Source organism: Dermacentor albipictus, chromosome 1 (genome assembly GCF_038994185.2).
Source record: "Dermacentor albipictus isolate Rhodes 1998 colony chromosome 1, USDA_Dalb.pri_finalv2, whole genome shotgun sequence".
NCBI lineage: Eukaryota > Metazoa > Arthropoda > Arachnida > Ixodida > Ixodidae > Dermacentor > Dermacentor albipictus.
In genome coordinates, this window is record NC_091821.1 from 358,684,945 (window position 1) to 358,712,463 (window position 27,519).

Consider the following 27,519-nt stretch of genomic DNA (forward strand, 5'->3'; position numbering starts at 1 on the left):
GCGCCCCTGTTCTCCTTGCGACGGTCGCATTCGTGAGGCTGACGTAACGCGCAGCTTCTGCCACTGTCGGGCTTGAATAGCCCGTGCTGTCGCTTTCCGTGTCGTCCTCATCACTCTCGCTAGTTGACACTTCGGCAACAACAGCGGCAACGATGGTGAAAAGTTGAACCTCGTAGCCGACATATCTTCGCGGTCGCAGCAGCGCTGCCGAGCAACTTCGCATTCCAAATGCCACACACTGTAGTCAACAGCAGATCCATGTCGCTGGCCAGCGCCGACTTCTTCGTGTCACGTTCGGTAGCACGGACGATGTCTAATTTTTCTTCTATGCTGAGCACCCGGCGGCTTTTTTATCCTAGCTTCGGCATGACGCGAGTCACGGACGCGAGTCCTCGCTTGCACGACGCCACAACGCTCTCTGGCACGGCGTCCATGCGGCGTCGAAATGATGTTGATGTTGATGCGGCTTCACGTGCAAACGCACAGGGCGCTTGGAGGCCGTTGTACCGATCTCTGAGGCTTGTTGTTCTGCCGGCCCGCCCGATGGAGACGACGCACCGCCGTGTTTGCGCGACGAAAAGTGGAAACGCTACGTTTTAACCGATGCGTACGCAATAAGCTGGTACGGTTTATGCGGATACAAAATACATTATGTTCAATGGCCGCTGAGTTGGGGATATGACTTTACTACTTTTAAACCGAAACTACTGTTTAAGCGGGTACGGTTTAACGAGGTTTTACTGTACTTCGAGTAGGAATTGAGCCATAATAATTTGTAGAGGCATAGTTGGGACATTAAAGACTTCAAAAACGCAATTTTTGAAAATTGCCATTTTTGACCATTTTTCGAGATTTCAAGACCCGCGTCCCCCCTTAAATTCAACTCGCCGGTTAAGTCTATCAGTTTTGTTGGTCCTGCCAAAGCCGGATTAACGGAAGTTTGCTATATTAGAAAAGCACATGCTGCATTATCCAGGTGACATGCAATAGATTGAGACAACAGGAGAGTCCGCATTTCAGCAAATGAAGGGACAAATGGTTACACACGTGATGCATCTCCTTCTGCCTGAAACAAGCCGCAATCTGTCTGTTGGTATGTGGAGAAGGTCACATGCCAACAGCTGTCTCGCTTTCCCCTCAATGCCGTACATTGGTGTTCACGCGTACTCCGTGGGATGACTTGCCTCTGTATAGCCTCTCCTGGTGCATTAGTGCAGTTTGCCTAATGCAAACTGCAATTCAGTGTGCCAAAGATGGATCACTGTCACATTTATGTAAACAGATTTGTGTGTGCCTCTCAGTTGCCATGATTCTTATTCATGCTATGTCTGTGCCTTGCTTAGGGAGCCCTGGATTGGTGGACCCGTGTGAACGAGAGCCTGTGGACGCCCTAGCTGGGCTCACTGACCAAGCCCGAGAGGACATAACTGCTAGTGCGCAGGTGGGTAACAGTACTGTGGCTGTCACTTTAAGGGGGGACACGGGTTTCGCATCGCGAAAAATGGCCGAAAAATCGATTTTTTGAAAATTACATTTTCAGTTTCTATAACTCTTTTTCTCTCTGATTCCGAAATATCATCTATATAAACCATGTAGAAGCGCTCTAAAAATGTGTTATATCAGCCAAGGCGGCGAAAAATCTAGCGGAAATCAAGAACAGCGTTTTTCAAGCCACAATATCTCTGGAACAGTGCAACCGAGCGCCGCCATCTTGGTCTCGTTGGAAAGCAAATTTCTCCGTCTTCAAATTGCCGCCTCAGCTATCTCCTCCGTACAGAAACAAGCACACAAAAAGCAAATGATTAAAGGTTGTGCCGGAGTCTGTGATTGGCCGCACCCGCTGCGTGACTCCAGCACGGTTCGCCATTGGTTCGGCGCTCGCATCGTCTGCTCCACTCTTTGCACCTCGCGAGCCTGGAAGTCTCCACTCACCTTAACTCTTTCGTTACCACGCCTATTCAAATCGATCACCGGTGATCGATGCTTTAAACGGCCGATTTCGACATGTTGGAATCGTTTCTCGTGCAGCTAGCGCCATCCAGTGGTTAGTCTAGGCAGTGCACTTGTAGAACCAGTTTAAATTTTCCCGCTCTGGCGACGTTCTGATTTTTGATGCGCCTTTTTGAGAACTAATGTGCGCGTGTTGTTGCAAAAGGGGCGTGGCGGCCGCGCTTGAGAAAAAATACTGCCACTCGTGGTAATTCAGCATTAGCGTGAAATTTTTGTGATCAAAAGGCTCCCAGCAAGTCAAATATTGAATCATATTGTCGGCTTTGTTATCTGGCGGCGTTGAGTGGGGATAATTACCCGAAAATGACGCCAGCTATTCACTAGTGAGCTTTGATTTGGAGTTCCGGTCGTTTTATTCCACGAAAACGCATTCCTGAAGGTCCGCCTCATGTCCAACATGTATACCTAGCCTTTACAGCCAGTTTGCAGCAGTTTTGGTTTCGCTTCTCTTGTTAAATCCGCCAGAGGGCCGCATCCGGTGTTACTATCGCAACAACGCCAGTCGCTCCGGTCTCTGCCATGGCGTCGTCGTCGGACGCAACTGCGCCGCGCGGAAAGCGTTCTGCTCGAAAGTATTCTTCACCCGCACCTGATTTTAGTGACGAGGATTCGAGCTTCGAGTCCGAAGATGACAGTACTTCTGCTTCAAGCTCTGACGGCGACGATGTTTCGAGTCAGCCCGGGACATCCGCAGCTGCTCACCGGTGAGTTACCTTTACGGCCTTGAGCAGTCACCGGCGTCGCGCGCGCTTATCTGCCGACCTTTGTGCACAAGCTTAGAGCTATTCTTGCTATCTGCAGGGTCCGTACGTCGCTAGGCCAGGATGTGCTGCCACCGGCTGTGAAGAAACTTCAGTTCACGCCAACAAGGCCGCCCGGAGCACATCTCGGCCCAGCACTTCGGAGCAGCGCAAGACGCTTTACAACGGCGCGCGATTTTTTCCTCCTGTTCTTCACCGCAGAAGTAATAAATACTATCTGCAAGAACACGAATAAATATGCTTGGATGCATATTTTGGAGCTTCCAAGCTATGCTGAAAGAGATGGGTCGTGGAAGGAAGTGACTCCCGACGAATTAGTGAAGTTCATTGGACTGCTCATTTATAGGAAAGGAAAGAGAAGGAAAGAAGAGAAGAGGCGGCGTGTGGACTATCATCCCAATCGAAAAGCCGGTGCTGATTGACGACTATAATTCCGGGATGCTTGGAGTTGATAAGTCGGATCAGCTGATTGCATCCTATAACGTTTTGATGAAGTGCGTGAGGTGGTGGAAGACGCTCTTCTTTCATTGTATTGACATGGCTGTTGTGAATAGCTTCATTCTTTTTCAAGAGCACCGCCAGCAACACCTCTCAACACCGGAATTGCAGAGGAGCGCCCACTTCGACCAACTTTCTTTTCGGATGGAGCTCACCCAACAGCTGCTCGAGCTTGATGATGAAGAGGTTCCCAGAGTGCATCCTGTCCCAAAAGAAGTGCCGCACCATCCGCAAAAGATGCCGAAAAGGCGAAACTGCAGGATGTGCTATCAGGAACGCAAAATCGAACAAAAGACAAACGTTTTCTGCGAAAACTGCGAAGTGCACCTGTGCCTCACGAAAACGCGCAACTGCTTCACTGCATGGCACGAGCGCTGAAGCTGTTCCCGGTCTTTACTTTTTTTTATGTAGCTGAAGAACGGCGCGGTACAGAGAATTAATTTTTTTAGACAGTATTCCTGAGTCATTCATCTTCAAAATGTATATTCTAAATTTTCTTTCTTAATAATGTGTATGTAGATATTGTGCCTTTTCTTTCTTGTTTTTATCAACTCGCCACAAAAATGGCACTTTTCCGAATTTTTTGTATGTTCCCTAATAAATTGTTTGCTTTGTAACTTATGTTTTTGGAAAGAGCATTTCATTATGTGCAATTTGGCATGCTGCAACGTGTTCTGGAATATTATTTGTACTGGCAACAAAATTTCTTCCGAGACCTATGAAAAACGGCCATTTTCTCGCGGTAACGAAAGAGTTAAGGGGAGACGCGGGTCGAAAAATCGCGGTTTTCAAAAAAAAAAATCACTTTTTTGTTTTAAGCTGCATTGTCATCTTTGATGTATAAACTTTTATTTCTGTAAATATCAAGCCGAAATTCGCACGAGAAGTCACCAAAAAATGCGCCTAAGTGAGCGGCGGTGACTCTATAGTCCACCGAAAGTTTAGAAAATCCGCGCCGTTTGCATCGTTCGCACGCAATCGAGCTTCACCGGCGGCCATTTGCAATCATTGGGGCGTGGAGCGTCAACCCTTTCCTCCAAAGTTCAATGGCTGTCAGTCTCGTATGTTCACGGAGAATAAAAGAAAAACGAGAAAGAAGACGAGACTGTCGCGCATTTTGAATTGCGCGCCATGCAGCGCGGCCCCGCCATTGGACGGCGGTGCTCCTTTTGTGCAGCAAAGCCGAACCACCGGCACAGCGCGTTCTCGCTAGCCGCACAGTTTTCCGTGTCCTCTCCGAGTTTTCTTGAGATGACAAGCCCGAAAAAGTGCAGTTCCGACGTCCGCAACTATTGAACTCGGCACAAGTACCGAGGGAAACGGCGTAAGACTGTTAAAAAAACGACAGCCGGAAGCGACGCCCGCAACGCTCCGACGTCGGTTAGGCCTATTGCCGATACCGGTCACCGCGACAGTGGTGAAATCGACGTTGCTGTGGATTTCGTGAGTGCATCGCAGAAAAAGATGGAATTCTTCAAAAGCGAATCAAGGTCAGTCGGCGCCCCTGCTGCTAGCACGGTGTTGTGCGAGATCGGCGCATTGACGGCACTGGTGACAGGTTCGGTATGCCCGACTTGCTGTGAACGGAAACTCGCCGTCCGAGAAGCAGCTGAGAAGCGCAAAGGACTTTCGTCGCACCTGGAGCTACGCTGCGAAAATACCGACTGCCCTGAATCTGTGCTTTCATTCACGCACACGTCGAAGCGGATCGTCTCGGCCGGCGCGTGCGGTGACCCCGGGGTGAACACTCGCTACGACAGCGGGAGCTCGCGCGACGGCTTTGCCGTAAACGTGAAGGCTGTTTTGGCAGCGCGTGCTATAGGAGTTGGATATGACCAGCTTTCGCGATTTTGTGCGATCATCGGCCTTCCAAAACCGCTGCATCACAAGACATTCCATGCTATTTCTAAGAAGCTCCATGGTGCTGCAATGGAAGCTGTTTGCCAAAACTTGGAACTGGCGCGAAAAGTCACGAAAGACGCCGTTGGCGGCGGCGATGTGCCAGTCATGTTTGACGGCACTTGGCAAAAAAGGGGCCATAAAAGCCACAACGGAGTGGGCACAGCTGTTTCCCTGGACACAGGTCTTTGCTTGGACTTTGAAGTCCTTTCAAATTACTGTCTTGCTTGCAGTATCCACAAGGACATGGGTGATGATGATGAGGTATGGCAAGCCTTTCATCGTCCTGTATGTGAAAAAAACACCGAATGTTCATCCCATGCAATGGAACCTGAAGCAGCAGTGCGCATATGGCAGAGGACTTTGTCATACGAGACCCCACTGCGCTTCACAAGCTTCTTGAGTGATGGGGACAGCAAAGCCTTTACTGCCGTCTGTGGGGCTGAGGTGTACGGTGACACTGTCATCGAAAAAGAAGAGTGCACCAACCACGTTGCAAAACGCCTAGGCACTGCTCTGCGAAAAATGACAACGCCACTGCCACGAGGTGAAAAGCTAACGGTCGCAGCCATCCAGAAACTGCAGACATACTACCAAATAGCCATAACAAATAACAAGGGCAGTGTGCGCAGCATGTACACTGCTATATGGGCCTCATATTTTCATTGTTGCTCCAGTGATGGGGCCAGCAGCCACAAATTTTGCCCTGCTGAACCAGATTCCTGGTGCAAACATAGGCGTGCTGAAGCACTGGGGGAGCCTACACCACGCCACACCCCCTTGTTGACAAAAGCTCAGGGCTTGGCAATTATGCCTATATATAAGCGCCTTACTGATGAGAAGCTCCTGGCTCGGTGCCTTCATGGCAAGACGCAAAACGCAGCAGAGTCACTCAACAGCAAGATATGGCTGCTGTGTCCAAAAACAAAATTTGCTTCCCGGACATCTGTGGAGACAGCCACGGCTATTGCCGTGCTGTTGTACAATAAAGGCCATGCGGGCTTTGAAGAAGTCCTACAAGAGATTGGAGTACTTCCCCCAGAAGACTTGGTCACACATAGCGACCATTCTGATGACATGCGCGTAAAGAAAATAAACTTGAAGCAAACCGCAGAAGCAAGGGCGCACCGTCGTAGCGCAGTGAAAAGGGCTCGCACCGAGGAGACCAACCGTAGGAGCCGGGAAGGGCCAAGCTACAGTGCAGGAGCATTCTAGAAACTTTTGTGTGCTTTCTGTGAAGCTGCTCTTGAGTGTGACAAAGATTAATGCAAAAACAACTGGATTTTGAAGAATAGAAGGTTTTGAAACTTTCAAACCTGTTTTTCTCATTTTCAATTTTTTTGATATTTTCGTGTCTTCCGGGAAGCCTTTTGTACACTTAGAATTGGTGTATACTAATGAAATTTGGCACACATACTCTTGAAGGTATGTAGAATACCGATATCTACTTGAAATTTCAATATCAGTCGTCAGTAATTACAATAGTACGAAGTTATGTCTCGGGGAACTAAAAGAAACAATGGTCGAAGTGTCAAAATTTTTTTCTCCCACTTCCTATAACTGAACACGCTTTTTGACTAGATATCGGTACTCTGTGATCTAGGAAGAGCTAAATAAGCTATAGCACGATACCTTTTGTGAAAGTTTAGTTCATAAAAAAGTGCCCGTAAAGACCCCTATAATTTGCATTTCAGTATAATATAACTCGAGAACTATAGCAGCTACACAAAAACTAATTGCATATTTGAAATCTGCATAAAAAACTCTTCAGTTGGCTGAATTTTGAAGTCTCTGGTACAAATAATAAAAAAAAAGTTGTTTCGAGGAGCCTCTCTCCTTAATATCGACGTGTCAAAACAGGTGCTACACGGTCATTGCGGTAGCATGTCCGATCGCTACGTTTGTGGATGTCTCGGACCCACGGCAAAGCATTCCAAGCACCGGCGACGTGGACTTCGTGACCAAGATTCGTGCGCGGAATCCTCGGACATGCGGCTAGGCCTTTCAGCACTCGGTGTTTCGGAATTCGTGACCAAGCACATTGCGCAATCAATCCTCGTACCGAGACTAAGCATTTCTCGCATAGGAGTCTCCGACTCGTCGATAAAGCACATCGCACACGGACATCTCGGGCCCTCGCCTAAGCAGGTTGTGCATCGACGCTTCCGACTGCACGACTAAGTACATCGAGCCTCGACTCCTCGAGCCCGCAGCTAGGAATTTCGTGCGTTGGCACCTCGGGCTGCGCGAATAAGCACATAGAGAGTCAACTTCTTGAGCCCGCGTCTGGGCATTTTGCGCATCGGCACCTCAGACTGCCTGAATAAGTGGATCAAGTGACACTCCTCGGACTGCACAGCTAGGCATTTCGCGCATCTGCACCTCAAACTGCGCGACTAAGCACATTGTCAACTCCTTGTATCTGCGGCTAGGCATTTCGCGCGTCGGCACCACGGACCCACAACCAAGCATATTTCGCGTTCACTCTATTATCATATTGTCACACTAGCTCGTAACAATATCTATTATACCCCCCTTTCATAAAGAGAACTTCATCACGAGCTCTGTTCACTAGGCCCCTTGGGCTGGCACATCTGGCTGCAGAAGTGATCGAGGCATCAAACAAAGGTACAATTCTGGAAAGCACCTAGCAGCTGCAAATCTATCACTGGCTCTCTGGTCCTAAGTTCCATAGCCATTGTCAGGTGAAGATGACTGGGAAGGCTATTTACACTCCGAGCCTTCATTCAGTAACATGGTCAATTCTACCAAATGAAAAAATGCCGCAGTCAAGCATTTAGTATGGCCATTCTTACAAAACATTTAGCTTCAAAACGGTGCCATTTATATTGCTGTAGATTCACTTCAGCAAAAGCTACATTTGTTTGAAACTTCAAATGTGTTTATTTCAGTTAGATGTTTTTGCGCACCGTACTCAGCCATACAGGTGTTTTTTTTCTGGGTTGTTCTTGGCCAAAGATGACAAGGGTGGTATTTTATTCGCATTGAAATGATCTGGGGGGTGATGCTATTTTTATTACTCTTGCACCATTGTGAAAATTACATTCAGGTATAGTACTTGCTACTAATTAGAAAAAAAATTTCATAATAAATGCAAGAGTGTTTTCTAGTCCGTTAAATGCTTCCAAATGAATAAAAATAGCATCACCTTCTACAGTAGGCCTTTAGCAATGCTGTCATTCGTTTAGTTTTTGATTTGGCAAAACGGAATCAAAAAAACCCCGTAACGAGTTTGAAATTAGTTTGACACAGACCTCAATATTTTTTTAACTGCTACAGCTATCAAAAATCTCATTACAGATTTGAAATCAGCATGAAAACTTCCCGGACAGTGGATTTTATTAAAGATTCACCCAAAAATAAGAAAAACATTTTTAGGACCCATGTCCCCCCTTAAGTTTGGATCAGTGCCCCTGTAAGATTAGACCATCAAGTTACTGCACTGGAGTTACTGCACTCTGTTGCATGCAACCATGTTGTAAAGCATTATGTCCATATCGGTTTTATCTTGTGCAGCATGCCCTGCGCCTGGTAGCCTTTCGCCAGATTCACAAAGTTCTGGGCATGGATCCCCTGCCACCACCCAAATTTGCCCGCAACCTGCTGAACCGCAAGCGCAGGCGTGATGGCGAAGCTGCAGACCATGAAGGTGAGCCCCTCCACACACTGTTTGTCAATTGTCAAGTAGAGGCAGGTCACTTCCTTGCTGAGAATACTGGCAAGGAACACACACAGCAATGTGCACCTTGTCCATTGAGTTGCAGTATTGCGATTCTTTTTGTGGGAGGCGGCGCTAAGAGGTAGCCGCTGTGCCAGGGTTTATTTAGGTTGACCAGCCATGTGCTGCTCAGGTCAAACGCGCTAGCGTGTTCCTTTTTTTTCGCTTCCTGCACGTGAGCCGCCGCCTTGTTCACTGGCTCTGGAGGCGATAGTCAACACGCTACGGGGCCCCTTTCTTAGCACAAAGCGTGATTGAAAGAGATGCAAGAAGCGCATGTACAGAACGAGAGACTGCAAGCCTATATATATATGAGCGGAAATTCGTAGCGTCCGTTAAGCAGTCCAGGTAAAGAGCACAAATACCATATTTACTCGCATAATGATCGTACTGTTTTTGCAAAACAAAATTTACGCAAATTCAGGGGTGCGATCATTACACGGGTTAAGTTCCCCACGCAAAGAAACATTTTCTTTTTTCATCCCGCGTTTGCTGCGAGATGACAACGGGTCAACAAGTAGGCGGCTGCTGCTGTCAGTGCGGGCACACCCTGTGCAGGACACCAAAACAAAAGTGGCGGCCGGTGGAGCAAGCCGGACGCGCCGAATGCGATTATTTTTCTTCTCATGAGTACATTACGCGCATTGAAACAGTTTCTTTCATATCACTAATGAATAATGAAGAAACAGAGATGGGCGCGCTTAGCTGCCAGTGACATAAAAACACATGGCGGGCATGCTGCTGAAACTGCGGCATTTGTTTTCGCTGCTATCCTAATATGGCACGTTTCCGCGTATGAATAGGGTGCATGTCTAACGTATCAGTGTAAATGTGGCCACTATCGTTGCCGCTCGCGATTTGTTGCGTGCCCATGAGTGCAAGCGAGAAGAATCGAAAGGCGCCTTTTATGTTGTTGTTGACCAAAAACCATTATAAACCTACAATTAAGCTAAGTTTACGTTTGGTAGTAGCTTTTCTTCATGGAAGTGCAGAAAGTGATGAAATAAATAAATGGGGCATCTGCTTAAGGGGGGACACGGGTCTTTAGACCCAAAATATCATAAAAAAACGAATTTTGGAAAATAGCATTTCTCTAATCTACATCTATTATTCTCCCTATCTGCCAAGTTTCCAATCTCGTAAGGTCATATTTCAGCCATACGAACAATTTAAAAACAGATAGGGCACCTGATTTTTCGCGTGTGTCGACGCGAAAACGACACACATTCAATGACGCCGCGCTCACGTACTAGTGCCTTGAGGGCGGCCATCTTGGTCTCGTTTGAAAGAACGCGGTTTTGGCTTCAAATATCGCGCGCTGCCGCTTCGTTAGGCTTGCTGGTTCAATACAAAAACCGGCGGCAAAAATAGGTGAAACGCACGTTCTCATTCGCTAACGAGATAACGAGATAACGCCACGTGATTGGCTGGGCGCACTCCCGAGCTGTCTGCTAGCCGCAGCAGAGGCGCAAGCGAGACGCCATGTTCGATACGATCGTTGTGTGAGTACGCGCGACGATGCCTCCTCCGCTCCGAAAGTTTGACTCCAAGCACAAGTATGGAAAGAAAAGGAAGAAGTCCATGCTCAACAACTTCAAAAAACGCCCTACCGCGTCGCAAGTGGTTGAGGACGAGCCACCAACGGCGTCAAGCGACGGAACTGATGGAGCCGACCGAGTGCTAGGCCTAGGTGGTGCGACAACGAGTAGGTGCGACGAAAACGCCAGCCGCGTCCGTCGTGACACCGTTATGCTGATGCCTTCAGATTTGGAGGTAATCGACATGAGATCCAACGAGAAACTACAAGAGCTCGCGTCAACCGCAGCAGTGAGCCGTAAGTCGGAGATCTTATCCGCTGGCGATGTCGCGGCCGGCCCGCTTGACGACACAGTTTTCACCGTGGTGTGCCTGGAATCGGTGAACGCATTGCTGGAGCATATGAACTGTAATACATGCGGCGGTAGCGCGAAAATCATCCGGAAGGAGCGCGAATATGGCCTTGCAGTAAGTCTGGTGCTCATATGCTCGAAATGCGGCGACAAAGCGTCAGCGTGGAGCTCGCCGCGTGTGAATGGGACTCAGAAAGTGAATCCGTTTACCGTCAATATTCTGGCTGCGCGCGCGATGCAAAGCACCGGCAATCGGCAAACTGCGTTCAATGATATTTTCGCAACAATGAATATATCGCACCGCGGGTTGCATACGAAAATGTGGCAGGGGTACGTCAAAACGAAGTTGACGCCCGCCGCGACCCGGGCAGCTGAGACGCTTACAACAGAATGCGCGAAGTCGGTCCGGCAGCTTTACAGCCAATTAAACTTCGGCAACCCGGGCAACGTTGCTGTATCGTACGACGGGTCTTGGATGACTCGCGGGCACAGTTCGCACATCGGTGTCGGCGCCGTCATTGAACTTTTTACGGGACTTGTCCTGGACTACGTAGTGCTGAGCAACTTTTGTGCCGGTTGTCAGCGTGGACCAAAAGTTAGTGACCCTTCATACGAAGAATGGAAAGCCTGTCATGAGTGTCAAAAAAATACGGATAAGAAGGCTGGTGAAATGGAGGTGGAGGCTGGCCTCATTTTATTCAAAAGATCGCTGGAAAAGTACGGCCTAAGATACACAACTGTGCTGTCGGACGGTGACAGCCGTACTTTCTTGGCCCTAAAGGAGGCCAAAGTATATGGCTTTATAGAAGTTGACAAAGAGGATTGTGTCAACCATGTCCATAAGAGGATGGGGACAGCACTACGTAATGCCCTGTCAAAGCACAAGGGGCCTGGCTCAGAGCCACTTGGTGGAAGAGGAAGGTTGACTGGAGATTTGGTCAACAAATTGAGCTCGTATTATGGATGGGCTCTGAAGTCCCACACTGGTGACATTGAAGCCATGGAGAAGGCCGTGATGGCAAGCTACTATCACGTAACTTCAAATGACGTCATCTCGAATCATAGCCTTTGTCCAGAAGGTCCTGATTCCTGGTGCCGGCAAAATGCTGCAAAGGCCAAAGGCCAACCTGTGCCAAAGCACCGCTACAATTTACCTGCTCATGTAAGCAAGGCATTACTGCCAATCTACCAACGGCTCTCTGACAAGATGCTGCTTGAACGTTGCCAGCGAGGCAAAACACAGAACAACAATGAAAGCCTGCACTCGCTAATATGGGCGCTTGCACCGAAGGAGCAGCACGCATCACTCTTCAGCGTTGAGGCTGCAGTGGCGGAAGCAGTCATGAAATTTAATGCTGGCTGCAGGAGAACCTCGGCAAGCATTTTGCAAGAACTCTCGATGAACCCTGGCGAAAAGTGTATGCAGCGCATGGAAGAAAAGGACCGGCGCCGATCAGCCGCATCTGAACACAAGCGTGCATCGGCAGAAAATGTGCAGTGCTTGTTCAAAAAGCGCCACAGAGGCACAAATACCCAAACTGACTATGCCCCAGGAGCCTACTAATGTTTTGGGAATGTGTATGTGCACACATTTGTGACTCTTCACAATTAAATGTGACATTTATTTGTTTTCTTGATTTTCTCGAAATGCTAATTTTACCCACCCAGCAAGACATTTACTGTGATATATCAGTAGCTATCATAGATATAGTACTAATTTTTTTTGTAGCATGAAGCTAGATGTTTGGAGCACCAAACATAGGAAACAGTTTTTCAATTTTCTTTGTTTAAAGTTTTTAAAATTTGTCTTTTGTCTGACTAATGCATGGCCATGTTCAGAACAGTGGAGTTCAGTGCACTATAAAGTAGGAAATATTGATCCAACCATAAAAGTTCTTCCTATGTTGTGAAGCTTGTGCTTTCTTCTATTGGACCATATGTCATTTGTCTATTTTTGTGCAGCGGTTATTTGTCTATTGTAGTAAGAAAAAAGACATCGTAAAATACATTGTTTTCTTAATTAAGTAATGAAATAATGAACCTACAGAAAAAATAACTGCATTTTTAGAATCAGGAGAAGAAACTAAATAAGCATGCCAATTTTTATCAAGTTTGGTTCATAAATAAATAATGATAACTTTTAATCACCATGTCCCCCCTTAAGAATGTTCGGTGCGTGCAGACCGCTTGGTGTGTCTTCAAGAGGTGTTCGCGTAACATTTAACAGATGGTAAGCGCAATCATCATTAGCTAGGCTTGGCACGTGACATACCGCTGCGACAAGTTCAGGGCGTGATCATCACACAGGAAAGAAAAAACATGGAATTTTAACGACAAAATTCAGGGGTTAACTGAAGGATTAGTTGAAGCTATTAGAGCAGACTGCAAGGTTGTTTTTGGATAGAATTAGCATTTTTAATAATCTACGGTCTTAGCTGTGAAGTTCAGCTCTCTTTAACACTGACCTTGTTCGTCGCTAAATAAACAAGAATACAGAACTGGCACCTGGGTTGTCTTATTTGCTTTTTTGACTGTTTTAGTCCCATTTACATACTTAATAACTTTCAGTGCTTCATTACTGTTTTACTTGGACCAATCCCCGGTTGCCAAGTAATGCTAGGGTGAACCATATGCTATGAGCGGTGAACCTAAAGCTGTGGACCTAACCTTTGTTAGAAGAAACTTGCCTCTTGCCTGCCTGTCATAACTGTAATGTGGACGAAATGCAGCTGTTACTTAAATGTTAGGCAACTTGAAGTTTCCCCAGTTTCACTGCATCTTGTTCCAATGTTACCCTGCTTTGGTGACTTTTGTCCACCACTCCCACATACATAGCTAAGTACCGCTTTCCATTGTAGTACTGTGTACAACCAAAACTCATTCAAGAAAAGTGACATGGGTCTCGCAGAAAAAAATCTTGTTTATTTTTCTAATCTACATGTCATGTGCACCGTTTGGCAAAAGACTATGCCCAAGAAGATTTCCTTGGGGGTAATAACATCGTTTATCCTACTAAATGCCCATTTCTCCCATGAAAGCACTCAAAATAGAGCAGTATTCTCGGTCAGCTGCTTTGGGAGATGCGATCACTTTTGCGAGACTTTGTGTAATTCGGCACCATAATTCAACACTCCACGCACACAGCATTATTTCTCCAGCGCACGCTGTCGCACGTAGGCACCGACGCGTCCAGCGCCAAAGTGATCAAGGCAATGGATTGAGATTACGGCCCCTTCGCGCAAATCTACATGTAGTGCCTAATCCACACGTGATGCCCGTCTGGTGGCACCAAATCAGCGCAGTGTGTCTACCAACCGGGAATTCTCAGGGAATTTGAACAGTCTGGAAAAACTCGGGGAAAACTCATGGAATTTGTGCTTCTATCAGGGAAAATTAGCTGTAACTTTATTGAAAGGGAACGAAAGTCGTGTTAATGCTGGCTTCAGTAACAGAGGAATCGCAACGAATCGTCATTGACGCCGTGTCATCGGCACGATGTATTGCCAGAGTAGTTAACGACCGATTTTCTAGACGCCCGATTTTCGGACATGCCCGATAATTTGCATGGTTTAGCGGCACCGCCACGTACTCCATATAGTCAATGTATATTGCCCTGACTGCAGGTCTGAAATGGCATTAATCAAAGCCGCCACCGCCGCTATTTTGATTATCTCGCCGCCTCGAACCGGCACTCTCGCAGGCAGATCAGCTGGCAGCCTTAACCACCACCGCGGCAACGTTAGGCCTAGCTGCTTCTATGTTCGCTATTAAGCTTCTTGCCGTGCGGTGCCGTGTTTTTCATTGAAAGAATTCGCCGCTATCACCAATGGCACCGACTCCGCCTTTGTAATCCTCGCAATTGGCTTTGAAGCTCGCAGAGCACAACGCGGTGCGTAATGCCAGTCTCCGTAATTTAGCTTCGCCTCATTACAATAGCGTTAGGGGGTGAAGCATAACAAGCGTGGGAAGGGGGCAATTGTCACGGGACACAGTATGTATTCCTTAATTACACATGCGTGCACCCCGTCTCCTGTCACAGTACAAGCCCTGATATGCCTAATAAGCGAACTGGCAGGCCTTCAGAGCTTTTTCAGTCGTGCCTGTGGTAATTTTAGCCATTAAAGGCAGTTAAAGACATGCATTAATTTTTTTCAGACTGCCCTTTTTTTTCATTTTTTTTTGCGGCCCCTCGGAAGTCCGAAAAATCAAATGTTGACTATACAATTGACCAAGAGGATGCTTCAGATGATCCATGTGGTGAAAGCGTGGTAGAAGGAGGATGAGAACAGAAAGGACCGACGCACTAAGGAATTAACGGGAAAGGAAGGGTGCCGCCGCCTTTTTGAAGGAGCTTGAGGTAAAAAAACTAAGTGTTGACCGACGCTGAGACACAGGTGTCCCTCATCCAAACTAAAATAAATTGTTTAAGCAGTGAAACCCAACACTGAGATGTGTACGAGCTGAGAGTATGTCAGGACAGTTGAGGTTGACTTCCCAGCTGCTGAGAGAGAACCTTAGTTGTGACAAAGTTCAGGACCTCATACAGATGAGCTTGCTATCAGTTGATAGAAACAGCTTATATTAAAAAATATTTACTAATGTAAGCTTAAAGAAAAATGGCAGCGTACATAGAATAGCGAAGAAAACAACAAACTACATTGAGTAAAACCTATTCTAGGAGAATGGAGATCATGCAGGCATCAGGAACGTTTTATTGAAGTAATTTTATGCCGCCTGTGCATCGGACACACCCACCTAACACACAACTTTCTACTGAAAAAAACAAGACAAACCCTTATGTGAGAAATGTGGCAATGAACTCACTGTAAATCACATTTTATTCACGTGCACACAACTCGAACGGCTAAGGAAAAAACATTTTACTGTATTTTACAATGAACGCATTCCCTTCCATCCCAGTCTGCTTTTAGGAGATAACCCACTAATTGAAACTTCATCTGTTTTTAGTTTTTTGAAAGACGCAGCGATCCTAAACGCAATATAATATATCACAGAACTACTAATTCTAAAATTTATTACCCGGTTTTTACACGCATCTTATGATGCACCTTACCCATTTTCTCAGTCCTGAGAAGAAGGCTGAGGTCTTCAATCGGTTTGTTGGGCTCCTCAGAGTCCTTGTCTGGACAAGGACCTCGCTAAAGATACCCAACTTTTGATATAAGTTATACCATGTGTTTGGCGCATGATAGCCTGAGTTGCTTATGCGCCATAAAACCCAATACAATACAATTATGCATCTCCTTTTCATTCGTATTTGAAAATGTTCGACTCAATTTGAAATGGGCTTTACCATTTCTTTCGCTGTGCATTTTACTATCACCTTGCTTCTGTTTTCTTTTTAAATAAAATAGATATTACTCCTTACTATTTAAACTGGATAAAGTCATTTTTTTGTTTCAGCATGCTTACTAGAGAGTGACAGCATCGGGCAACGTGGTGTCAGCCTGTCTTGACATAAAACAATTTTCTGGCTCATTCAGGGAATTTCGCAATGGTGCTCAGGGAAAACGTGGAAAACTCGGGGAGTTCGGAAATGTCAACTTGGTAGACACCCTGCAGCGTTCTTGAAGCCAGGGATGCGTATTCCCAGACTATTGTTCAATCACAGCCCGATGCGTGGCACTCCATGCTGCGACTGCCATTTCAAGTGCCTTAAACGATTCCACGTCGTCTCAGGTTGGTAGCAGCATGTGTGCCACATCAAACGGGCGATCATCAAACGAGGTGGCAGCCATGACCTGTTTCCGTCGCACACGATCGCTCCTGGCGCTTGATTGTTTTTGTGAACAAAAATGGTTGTGCCCACGCAAACTTAATGTGATGGTATTTTACGCAATTTTCGTGCAAAGCAATCGCATTTCAGCACATTTTGGAGCCTGATCGCCTTGTGCTAGTAGGTAATACGTGGGGTTACAATCCGGCAAATTTCGTTCATGCCAGATTATAGTACAGCGACATTTCGTTGTCACATGGTTTCGTTATTGCAAGTTGTGACTGTACTGTTATTAGGAATTATGTAAAAATTGCCAACATAAGTTCATTTTCAGTGGTGCAACTTAGCGATACGACTTGTCTATAAATATAAATACAAACTATGAAATGCTAAGTTGCAATATTGGACATTCAGAAACGTACCTGCCTAGTTTTAGCCCTCGTTCTGCACTAATGTTTTTTGCAACTCTCCTCTGTAAAAGTTATTCTATTTACTTGAGAAAAAATGCCATTTGCATATTTGCAGTTAGCATGCTGGATTGAAGATTTGCAAGATTTGCCTAATATTAACACCTTCCTGCCACTAGATACTGTGCTTTCCTTTGCTTCGTATCGTGTCTTCAAGTCTACTGTAAAGTGCTCTCATAATGTTGTGTGGCTTGTCATTGAGAGCAGCATGTGGTACCTTTGCTTCTGCCAGGTGCTGATGGCAAGAAGGACAAGAAGGATGAAGCGACACCAGTGGCGACGGGAGCAGCAGCAGCAGCTGGACCCAAAAGTGAAACACCAGCAGCCAAGGCCTGATAGCGAACCATCAGCAGCAGCAGTGGGCAGCTCCTTCCCGAGTAAAGGCAGCTCAGGGGAGGAGAGCGACCATTGGTGCCCAATTTGCACGTCACTAGCACAGTATTTAACAACCCCCTGCCCAGAAAACCCCATCACTGCTAGTGGAATAATGCCTGTAGCACTTTCTTAAGCCTTCCATCTTTTTTCTGGTGTCTTGTGTGCTCCTCTTCCCAGGACAGTGGGCAAAACTTTTGAACAGACAAGTGAGGCCAGCAGAACTGCCCATTCCGACCTGCCTCCCCCAGCCCCTTCCCCTCCATTCTTCTCTCCCTTCTTTCTTTGTCAGCGACATATTTTTGTTAGCACTTTCAATTCTGTAGCTCTCAAAATTGACAGCAGTGCTGTCCTCCTTTCCTCTTGAGTGTGCAAATCTGCAGCGCATTTGTTTTGTTCATATTGCTTTGCTTGACTTGTTTTCATTGTGATGGACGCTTTTCTCCCATGATTCCCATTTTGCCTTTCATTTGTGGCAGGTTTTGTTTTAAGGTGGAAATTTAAAAAAAAAGCTGCCTTGACAGAAAAATGTTTAGTCAAAAAAGAGAACAGATTGTGGCCGGTTGAGTTTGGCAGTGATGGATGGTGTGTTGGAGAAGTTTGTGCTGGGCACGAATAAAGATTTGCCGTTGTGGAGACCTTTGTCTTGTGCATACGTTGTGTACTTTGTGGTATTTAGCCATACAATGTGGTTTGGCTTTTGAGCTTTGCTGGCTCGGGCCAAGTGTGTCCTGTTTTCAAAACACATGTGGCCTGTTTCCAGGCTATGTCCGTGGAAACTAAACGCTAGAAGCTTCATATTCGTTAACGCAATAAATATTGGGACCAATTAATGATCTAGTCGACATGCAAAAATTTAGATAGTGACTTGCTCTTGCTGTGTGCTGTAACGGTGCTTGGTTTAACCAAGCCAGTCTTTTCCTTCATGAGAGTCTTGACAAGGACATGCACAATTGAGTCAACTGCATGTGCTCATGGGCCGGTTAACTTATCTGTAAAGGTGGACTACATTGAGCTTTACGAGAGGCGAAGACTGTACTTTGAAAGTTTTGGCGACTTTCTTAGCTTTCTTTTTAATTGCCCAGAGGCAACCAAATAGTTTGAATCGGTTAGCACTTGGGTTTGGTTTAAAATTTAAAAGATGTAACTGACTTACGATAATCAATCTTGTAGCGGGAAATTAACCATAGTCTTGAAAGTATGCATCAGTCTAAATTTATTGTATCTTGAGGAGAGGCGCGGGTCTTGAAATGGGAAAAAAATCGTAAAGAAAGCATTTTCGGGAAAGTGCATTTTCACTGGCTTTGTACAATCAAGAATCCCTCCGTGAAATCTAGCACCTAAATTGAATGGGAAAATAATAAATCGCTTATACAAGGCAGTGTGGTCGCAAAAATGAACTCCGCGCCGTCATTTGCGAACGTGGTGGCTGGTGGGTAGCATTTTGAGCTTGTTTGGAAGCCGCTTTCTTTGTGCGTATTTTGCGCCGGTACCAAATGGCGTAGGTGAGGAGGTTATTTCTCATGGAGGAAGGAAACTGAGGAGAGGGCCTACCTCCTCCACGCGCTAGGAGAAAAGTGTGGAGGAAGTGACGTAGTAGGTTCTTTGTTTTGCTGTTTTTTTTTTAATTTGCCGAAGTGGCCCCACCTTTCGGGCCACAATGGCGGCTTTGTTATTCTGTGCGCTCACACGTGTTGCTCCGTAGGTTTCATACCGTGGTAAAGGCGCCGTGCGGGCAGGTTTGCGTTGGTCTCCGTGTTTTGTTGCGCTGCGTTATGTGGACCGTGCTCTACCGAATGTTGCTGTGGCCAGGTGGGACTAAAGCCCCTCCATGCACGTTTCCGCCGAAGAAAGCGGCGGTGGCGCGTGGATGGAGGGGCTTTAGGTGGGACTGGTGGAACAAGTTCGTGAAATGAACGCGCATGAACGCTGTACGCTATGTACCGCGCCACGGCAATGGCAACGGACGAAGGAATGTCCGCGGGAAATATTGCCCTTTTTGGCGGAATCATGCTAACGTGCTAACGATTGTTTAGTATTGCTGCGGAGCGCGCGGGTCCGAGCAGCACGGTTGCGCGCAGCGCGGCGTGGTTTCGCAAGAAATGTAAACAAGAGAGGAGAGCTGGCCCGATAGGCGGAACAACTTAAAAAAGGGAATTGCGCTAAAAAAGACATGGACGGGCGCAAACTCGCGACTGATTTTATTCGGAAAGCACATACATATATATACCTAAATTTCCATTCAATCATTGCCTAAGCGCACATGCAACTTCCGGCTTCACTTTCGCTTCACAAAGAGTGACGTCAGGGCCTCTCCCGAGTTTCCTTCCTCCGTGTTATTTCTGAAGGATCAGCCGGTACCGCTGATTGGCCAAAGCGCACACGGGTGAATATCTATATGGCTACCATTGGCTGTTTTCGAGCAGACGCTCTTTCGACGCTAGCGCCTAGGTCCCCTTCAGTTAGGGCCCTGCTAGGAGGGCGATGCAGTCTCAAAATGGCGGTGCACACGATTTACGTTGTCATGGCAACAAGAACAGCAACCGCGCGGCGCCTCCTCTCTCTAGCGTTTTTCTTTTTGTTTTTAATATGCCGAACCGGTCCCTTTCCCCCATGCCGCGCGCGCTGCTTACCTTTTTTTTTTTTACCTGTACGCGACGCGTTGTGTTCTTTTTTTATCGCGCGCGCCAGCTCGCAAGCAATGCGCGCATTGGCATTGCTTGCGAGCTGGCGCGTGGTGCGTCGTGGGCTATGCGTTGGCATACACGCAGTCTTGCCCATACTTATATTATACCAGCATGTGCCGAGACATAAAAAAATTCCACTTCTAACACAACAGATATTTGGTCTCGCTTTATTGACTTCGTTTCCGAAAACAGATTTGTTCTTATAACGTGGTGGGGGGGGGGGGGGGGGTGATACACGCTCAAAAAAAAAAGTGAGCAAAGTGAAAGGTGCGTGACAAGAGTACTAAACAGAAAAGTTCACAAACGGTGAAATAACAAAAAAAAGCGCTAGAAAACGCTAAGGCCATTTCGTGTACACACACAAACAAAAAAAGATGTTTATATAACGCCTTCAAGACCGAGATGTAGACGAGCTTCTGATATATGCACTAAGATATTGCACAAAATTGGACGACGTGTATCACATGACAACTATAGCAAGGGAAAACGCACTGGTAATGGCAAAAACAATGACACGCAAAATACTTTAAAAATTGAATAAAATGCTAAGGTTGTTTGATTGACAGCCATACCAAAAAAAGAAAGCTTACTTATAATCCTGCACGAAAGAAACCTGCATTACTACTGAACAAAATGAAAAAGACATGGCAGAACAAAAATAACATTGTACTAAAAACTGAAATACACATCACATTATATTGCACTTCGTCACAACTTGTGTAACGGAGGCAAGGGGGAACAGAAGGTAGCCGGCTTTTGCAGCAGCACATAGAAAACATTCGCAGAAAGGCCTATTCCTCAATCAAAGACCAGGTAAAATAAGGCAACACGACTTTTCTTTCGCCCCCAATGCACTGCTTAGTGGTAAAATTATGTCACCTAAGGCACTAAGTCGTACCTACTTGGCACTCTTGTATAATTAACACGAACTGCAAAAATCTGCATTTAGGACACTTGCAATTCTCATGCTTTCCAGAAGAAAAAAAAGCGTATCATACTTACACATGAAGGTTGTTCGCGCGGTTTTCCCATCGGCGATTACTGAGATAATACACAAACACGAACAGTAATTTTTACGTTTGTAGAACTTACACACAGAAAAAGCACTGAGGGCGGAATGGAAAGCTGGGCAAGTTACTGAAGTTGCAGAATGAGACTTGGCACAGAAAAACACAAGTAATAGACCAGGTGACAATGAGGAGGAACATCTATTTGTCAGCTTTCTCTACCAGCAAGAGGGAAGTGCAGCGCAATCAAGGCGCAGCGACATCCGGAGGCTCGTGGAGCACACACATGAGTAGGGCTGTGTTCGTGTACATGCGCCTTCTGATGCCCTTGGGTCTGCGTGTTCACCTGTTGTCTTTAGGCACCCGGAACAAACTTGCAGGGCTTGTTTTTGATGTATTCGTGCACCACTGCACGATGCACGAGCGGTACAAGTCGTGAAACGGGTGAAACATCGCGGAGCACAGGCACACTGCTATCGAGGACCACGAAACTGACGAAAGTACCCGCTGTTGCGTACTCCAGGGTAGCGTATCGTACTGCTGCCGAGTTGTAGCGACGCCTGCCTATCGTAGCTCCACCGACGTTACTATCGGGTAGCGTGGCGTTGTCGGCGGGCTGCAGGCATCCGGTAGACCATGGCGACCGGGCAAGGACGAGAGGATTTCTAGTGCGAAACTTGCACGGTTTATTGAAAGGTTGATGAAAGATGATGAGAAGAGAACGAAGTGTTCTAAAAAGTACATTTCGGAGCCCCTTAAATATGCTCTCTACAATCGTGGGAGGGATCTTGCTTCCGTCGACGTCACGTGGCTGGCACAGAGTCTGATTCGCGGTAAGAGGGCCCCTCCTCCTCTGGTTAGACCGAGCCTGCTGCAAGGAGGAGGGCGTCCCGCCTCCGGTTATACCAAGCCTCAGGTCCGGGAATTGCAGACGCTTGTCCTTCTCTTTTGGGCGTTGCTGGTTCGCGGAAGTTCGCCTGTAGAGCTTGACAGTTCGAGAAAAAGGTCCCTCTAAAGTCGCACACACACACAAAAGAGGCCTGAAAACACTCCGGGCCTTCCGCCAGACCGGCAGACACTCGAGATGACCATGGCGAATTAGGAAGTCACGCTTCATTTCGACGAGGCATGGTGGGTGAAAGTCCTTTCTGCACGAAGTGCTAACCGTAACAGGAGAAGTCACGCTTCATTTCGACGAGGCATGGTTGGTGAAAGTCATTTCTGCACGAGGTGCTAGACGCCAGCCGTAACAGCATCTCCGGCGGGGGAGGAAGATCCCGACGCGCTATAGGAGCCAGCAGCCGCTGTGCGAGGGATCGGCGTTTCAGTAGCAGAATTCCCCTCAGAGGTGACGAACCCTTAGTTCGTAGCTGGTAGATTCCTGGGAGTTGTCATCATTCCTCGTGGCGCTCTTGTGACTTTTCTCCCTGGTCCGGACCGGTGAAATTGGTCTTTCAAGCAGGTCTCGCAACTTCTCGTCTCTTGCGTGGGCAAGCTATCACCCCAGAACAGTGCCGGACCCACAGCCACAAAGCAGCGAGCACAAGGCCACCCTCCTCACAGATACATCAGACTTTAAAAAAAAAAGAACACCCGCTACACCTTTCTCATTCCTTACGCGCGGCCTACCCCCTCCCCCCCCCCCTCCCTGCACACTAAAAACAGCCATTTTTTAAAAGCGTTAAGACTTGGTTATTAAAATCAGCTAACAACCGATTACATTTCGAAAAAAATATGAAACGTATGAACGAACGAAAAAATGCCACGGAAACCCGGGTGAGCATGAGGCTTTCGACATATATGTCATGAACTTGTTGCTGAAAGACAGAGCTACATAGTGATGCAATTCATATTGCCATATTTTCAGGCCATTCAAAGCTACAGCGAACTGAAAGTTCAAATTCGTTTTTCTCAGCTTCATCCAGTTCACAAAACAATTTAACAAACTTTGTTTTGGAACCTACGTCTCGCCTTTAGTAAGCCACTAGTACAGTGCTTGGCGATTGAAACGCAGTACTCGGACAGTATGGTGGCTGGCGCTTTTTGCGCCGCGTCTGAGGAGGCTAAATGCAGTCTCGATGCATTGAAAATACTTCATTTCATGCAGCGCAAAAATTCAGCTCTGTGTCCTCAGCGCCTAGTGGTGGTGCAAAAAAGTGCCGGCTGCCATGCTGTCCGAGCATCGCCAAGCACTGTATGTACACGTGGTTGTGGTGGTGAAAAACTTTTGTTGATGAGAAGGGCAAAAGTAAAAACAAATTAAAAAGCAGCGTTGTGGGCGGCCTTTCAGGCTGCCGGTTGTGGCGTCCAGGCCATGCCTAGTCGCGACGTCCTCCGCCCAGTTCACCAGCCGGAGTTGGATATCCGGCTCGGTGCTGGACAAAGCAGCCTCCCACTGCTACGGATTGGTTAGGCGCCAAGAGGCAGGCGCCGCCTCTGCTAGTGGGAACACGAAGCCCGTGGCATCGCTGCGCGGAGTGCCCCACCACCAGCGCCTCGTGAAGTCTTGCGGTGCAGGCGTAATCAAAGCGATTGGCGAGAAGCCCAGGGAGTCGTATGCCAAGAATTGCAAGACGCTGCAGCTGTCGATCCGCGGAGCATTGCCATGGGCTCTCATGCTCCTGCTAGCAATGGCCGCACCTGTACATTTGTAGGGAGGGGGAAAGTCCTAGACCTAGGCTAGTACACTGCCAAATCACATAAACGTAAATACTAGGGATGGGTAAATATTCGAGTATGAATCAACTATTAAGCACTAACTATTCGCATTTGAAAGGAACTATTCAGAATATCGAAACTAACCAAATATTTTGCAACAAGCAACTGGTACAGTCTTCTGACTCTCCTCTGCTAAATGTATCTCAAATTGTCAGGAGTGAGACAACGACAAAAGTTTTCGAAGCAATGCCTAAACACAATTGATAACGCAAGCTTCGTTCTTGGTTTTGCGTTGGAAGCTAACCTGTGACAACCTGTGATTTATTGCTTCTGGTCTGTCATTTAGTGTGTTTGGTAGTCGAGTAGCATTTTCATCTCTTACGCTACAACCAGTGTAACTGTTTCTTTCAACGGACCCTTCTACTTGTGTTTAGGGCATACAATTGAGTCCTTCAGCAGCTTTTTTTTTTTTCTGAACTTTTGAACTTTTTTTATTGGAAAGCTTGTCATACATCAGTCATTCATTTTCGGAAAGCTTGTTTGTAACCAGGCTCTAAAAAATGTTAAGCTATTCGTGCAGTTCTTTTAGTGACAAGCAGTGATCTTTCATTTAAAATTGATCTTTCCTCCCTGATGTCATTTTTGCACTAATCAGTACAGGCATATGGTATTTAGTTGCACCGTAATAAATATTCGTGGTGTAAATATATGCATCTGTGCTTGACCATTTGTTATTCAATTCTGATTATTTGTATTCAAAAAAATTTATATTCGCCCTCCTCTATATTAAAGTTTTTCCAATCCAATCCAATTCGCCCTCCTCTAGCAAATACCGCAGAGAGAAAGAACAAAGGGCGGGTGGTTTCTTCTGGAATGTAAAGAAACCCCTACTGGCAGAGCATCTGGCGTACTACTTCAGGTTTTCCCGCCCAATGCGATCCGAGCGCCAGTCTTTTTAATCCGAGCGCCGCTCAATTTAATCCAAGCACCACTGAACTTAATCCAAATGCCGGTGAATTTAATCCAGGCATAATGCAATTCAAGAACGTTTCAATTACAGGGCCCTTGAAATTTTGCGTACTTATTGGGGGTTAATACCTTCAAAACGAAATGACGAGATGGGAGACCAGTAGCCTTCCTGCCTCGTAACTAAGGACAACTTTTGGAGGCTTCTTTTTCTACTTCATCACGAGTACGACAAAGCAGATAACAATTCTCGCAATTGAGAGGAAACGTCAACATGAGTACTTTAAGAGAATGACATACGCAGGATTTGGTCATGGCTATGAAACGGAACAATAAAGAGGGATTCAGTGATAATCACTATATAGGCCCTGGCCGGCAGCTCGGCTTCGGTCGCTAGTGAATACGATTCACTATTTTGCTGCAATATTCGCGGCCTCCAATCAAACATGTCGTAATTGATATAATACACCTAACGGATATGGTCGAGTCACTAGTGAGCACAAGTGAAATACAATGCGCAGTTCAGGATTCTCGGTGTTTTGCACACCATGACGTTATGTATATCAACTGAAATGCGATAAAACAAGTGACTCAACTATGTCTACTATAAACTCATATGCTTAATTCACTAGTGAATATTATTCACTTATTTTACTGTCACTGCGGCAGCTTTCAATTATGAATGCCGTCAATGGTACCAATCAAGCTGTAACAAAACGAGCACATTTTTGTTGCCACTGCTAACTGATACCGCCGAGTTATAGTGAATGATGCGCCCACTGCGAAATTGTCCTTGTTTCATGCAGAATAGCATCGATGTATACCAAATGAAATGTCATTCAGACGGCGATTCAATAACTATAGGAAACGCTAAGATTGAGTCACTGGTGATAAAGTATCACTTTGTGTAATGTGACAGTCACATCCATTATTCGTGCACGTCGTCAATCGTATAAATTGTGGGGATGCGTGACTCTCACATGTCCCCTGATATCTTGTTTTCCCGCGTAGCTACCGCCTCCTGCAATGCGGCTTCGCCGCGTAGACTGGGGCCCGCGGCGGTCGGTGTGGTTGAAGCGCAGTACGAGAGATGGCGCGAGTGTTGCGCTGCTAACGCCGCATACCGGCGAGTTTACTTGGGTGCGAAAAGGAGAAAGCTCTTCCTCTTTGGTTCGGGCTCGGAAAGCAGCGCGGACCTTCCGCGCGTGCGCCGATCCATGCTTCTGCGAGACCGTCTCGTGAGGCCTCGTGCGAACGCGCCACCGTTCGCGTGACCGTACGCGCGAACGACCACGCGTTGGGTGTCCAGCATGGGGCTAACATATTCGCTCGCTATACGGTCGCGGTGAGTCGGACTTCCGCGACTTGTCGCGCGCCCATCGGCATGTTTTGTGGATAGCAACTCGGCTAGCAGGCATTGATGTATGAAAGGTGCAATAAATGCCCTTGTGATTCTTTTCACTACTGTACTGTCGTTCCTTTGTCCCAATAGCATGGGTGTGAGAACCCCACAAAATGAAAGTCAATAAATTAGAGTTTTTAATCGGTCAGCGTTGCTAATTGATATCACAGAGTCACTATAGTGACAATGGTCACTAGTGACAAGCTCAGTTAGGTGTATCTTTATGCAGCATTAGCATCCTGCATGTCAAATGAAAACTCTTAAACGATTCAGCTGTAACTAGGAGAAGCTAGGATAAAGACACCAGTTATCATTGATCGCATATTTGTAGGACAGTGGTAGCCATCATTCGGGCACGTCATCGTTGGTATTTATCAAAATGTCATTAAATGAGCATTTTTTCTGCTACCATTGGTAACTGGTGATGCAGGGTGATTAGTCATCACTAGTGATAAGGTCAGTTCTTTGTTTTCTTACTTTCATACCGCGTAAAGTAATCGGCACCAAATTAAAAGCGAGTCAAATTGTAATTCAAGTTTGATAACTAGGAGGTGCTAGGAATTTGTCACTAGTGATCATGAGTCACATTATTTGGTATGGCAGTGGCAGCCATCAATCATGCACGTAGTCGTTGATATCGAAATGCCATTGGGCATTGGGCAGTGTCGGGGATGTCAAATGATGATTCGTATGATGATTCAAGATTAATAACTCGGAGATGCTAAGAATTAGCCACTCGTGATCACGAATCACTTTCTTGGGTATGACAGTGGCCATCGTTCGTTCATTTTGCCGCAGGCATGATGTGCTTCTTTAAAGACTTTCCTCTGTTTGAGGTTGCAGAAGTGGTCAAAATACTGGTGATCACTGGTGACTCTGTTCACTTCAATTTTCTCGACTGCTCACAAATCACAGCTTCATGGAAATAAAATGAAAGGTCACTCAAATAGTGATTGAGATATGACGATTAGGAAATGAGAAGCTTGAGTCAGTAGTAAATATCAATATTTTTACCATTATAGCGTTTACATGTTTGCGCTGCCATTGAGTAGAATAAAGTGTCAATATACCAGCAATTAGCTCAGCGGGTAATTTGCAATAAACATTGATTTTGCACGGTTCTGTGTTGTTGAGTATTTACGATCCTTCACTGTAAGTGTATCACATGAACAGTCGTTAGAAGGGTAATTAAACTATGGTGTGTAAGATCTCGTACGCTTAAGTGCCTAGAGATGACAAATCACGTCACATTTCACGTACGTCGCACATATATGTAAACTGTGGTAATGCGCAACGAAGTGAACACAGCGTTAACTGTGATCTACGATGTGCACGGTAGCTGTGACACGTACAGAACATTTTCGCAAGTCTGATACGTTCACAGAATTGCAGCCGATTTGACGATTTGGTATTCCAACAAAATTCTT

The 27,519-nt window shown here is 46.4% G+C and overlaps 2 protein-coding genes across 3 annotated transcripts in view; both read left to right on the plus strand.

The window, feature by feature from the left end:
* Positions 1 to 18,008, plus strand: part of LOC139054597 (zinc finger RNA-binding protein-like) — a 94,432-nt gene extending 76,424 nt beyond the window's left edge. For both annotated transcript variants that reach the window (XM_070531832.1, XM_070531833.1), the window contains exons 15-17: positions 1,344 to 1,441; positions 8,706 to 8,838; positions 17,233 to 18,008. In XM_070531832.1, the coding sequence (XP_070387933.1) occupies positions 1,344 to 1,441; positions 8,706 to 8,838; positions 17,233 to 17,336 (335 nt within the window). In that variant the 3' untranslated portion in view covers positions 17,337 to 18,008. The remainder of the gene's footprint in view (positions 1 to 1,343; positions 1,442 to 8,705; positions 8,839 to 17,232) is intronic.
* LOC139057524 (uncharacterized) lies at positions 4,710 to 6,996 on the plus strand. Its single transcript, XM_070535904.1, has one exon. It carries the CDS (start codon positions 4,734 to 4,736, stop codon positions 6,381 to 6,383), a length of 1,650 nt encoding a protein of 549 aa, XP_070392005.1. The 5' UTR covers positions 4,710 to 4,733; the 3' UTR covers positions 6,384 to 6,996.
* Positions 18,009 to 27,519: the final 9,511 nt, after the last annotated feature.

Bases quoted from the DNA above. Each gene is read 5' to 3' on its own strand.
- LOC139057524 (XM_070535904.1), top strand. From the start codon at position 4,734: ATGGAATTCTTCAAAAGCGAATCAAGGTCAGTCGGCGCCCCTGCTGCT.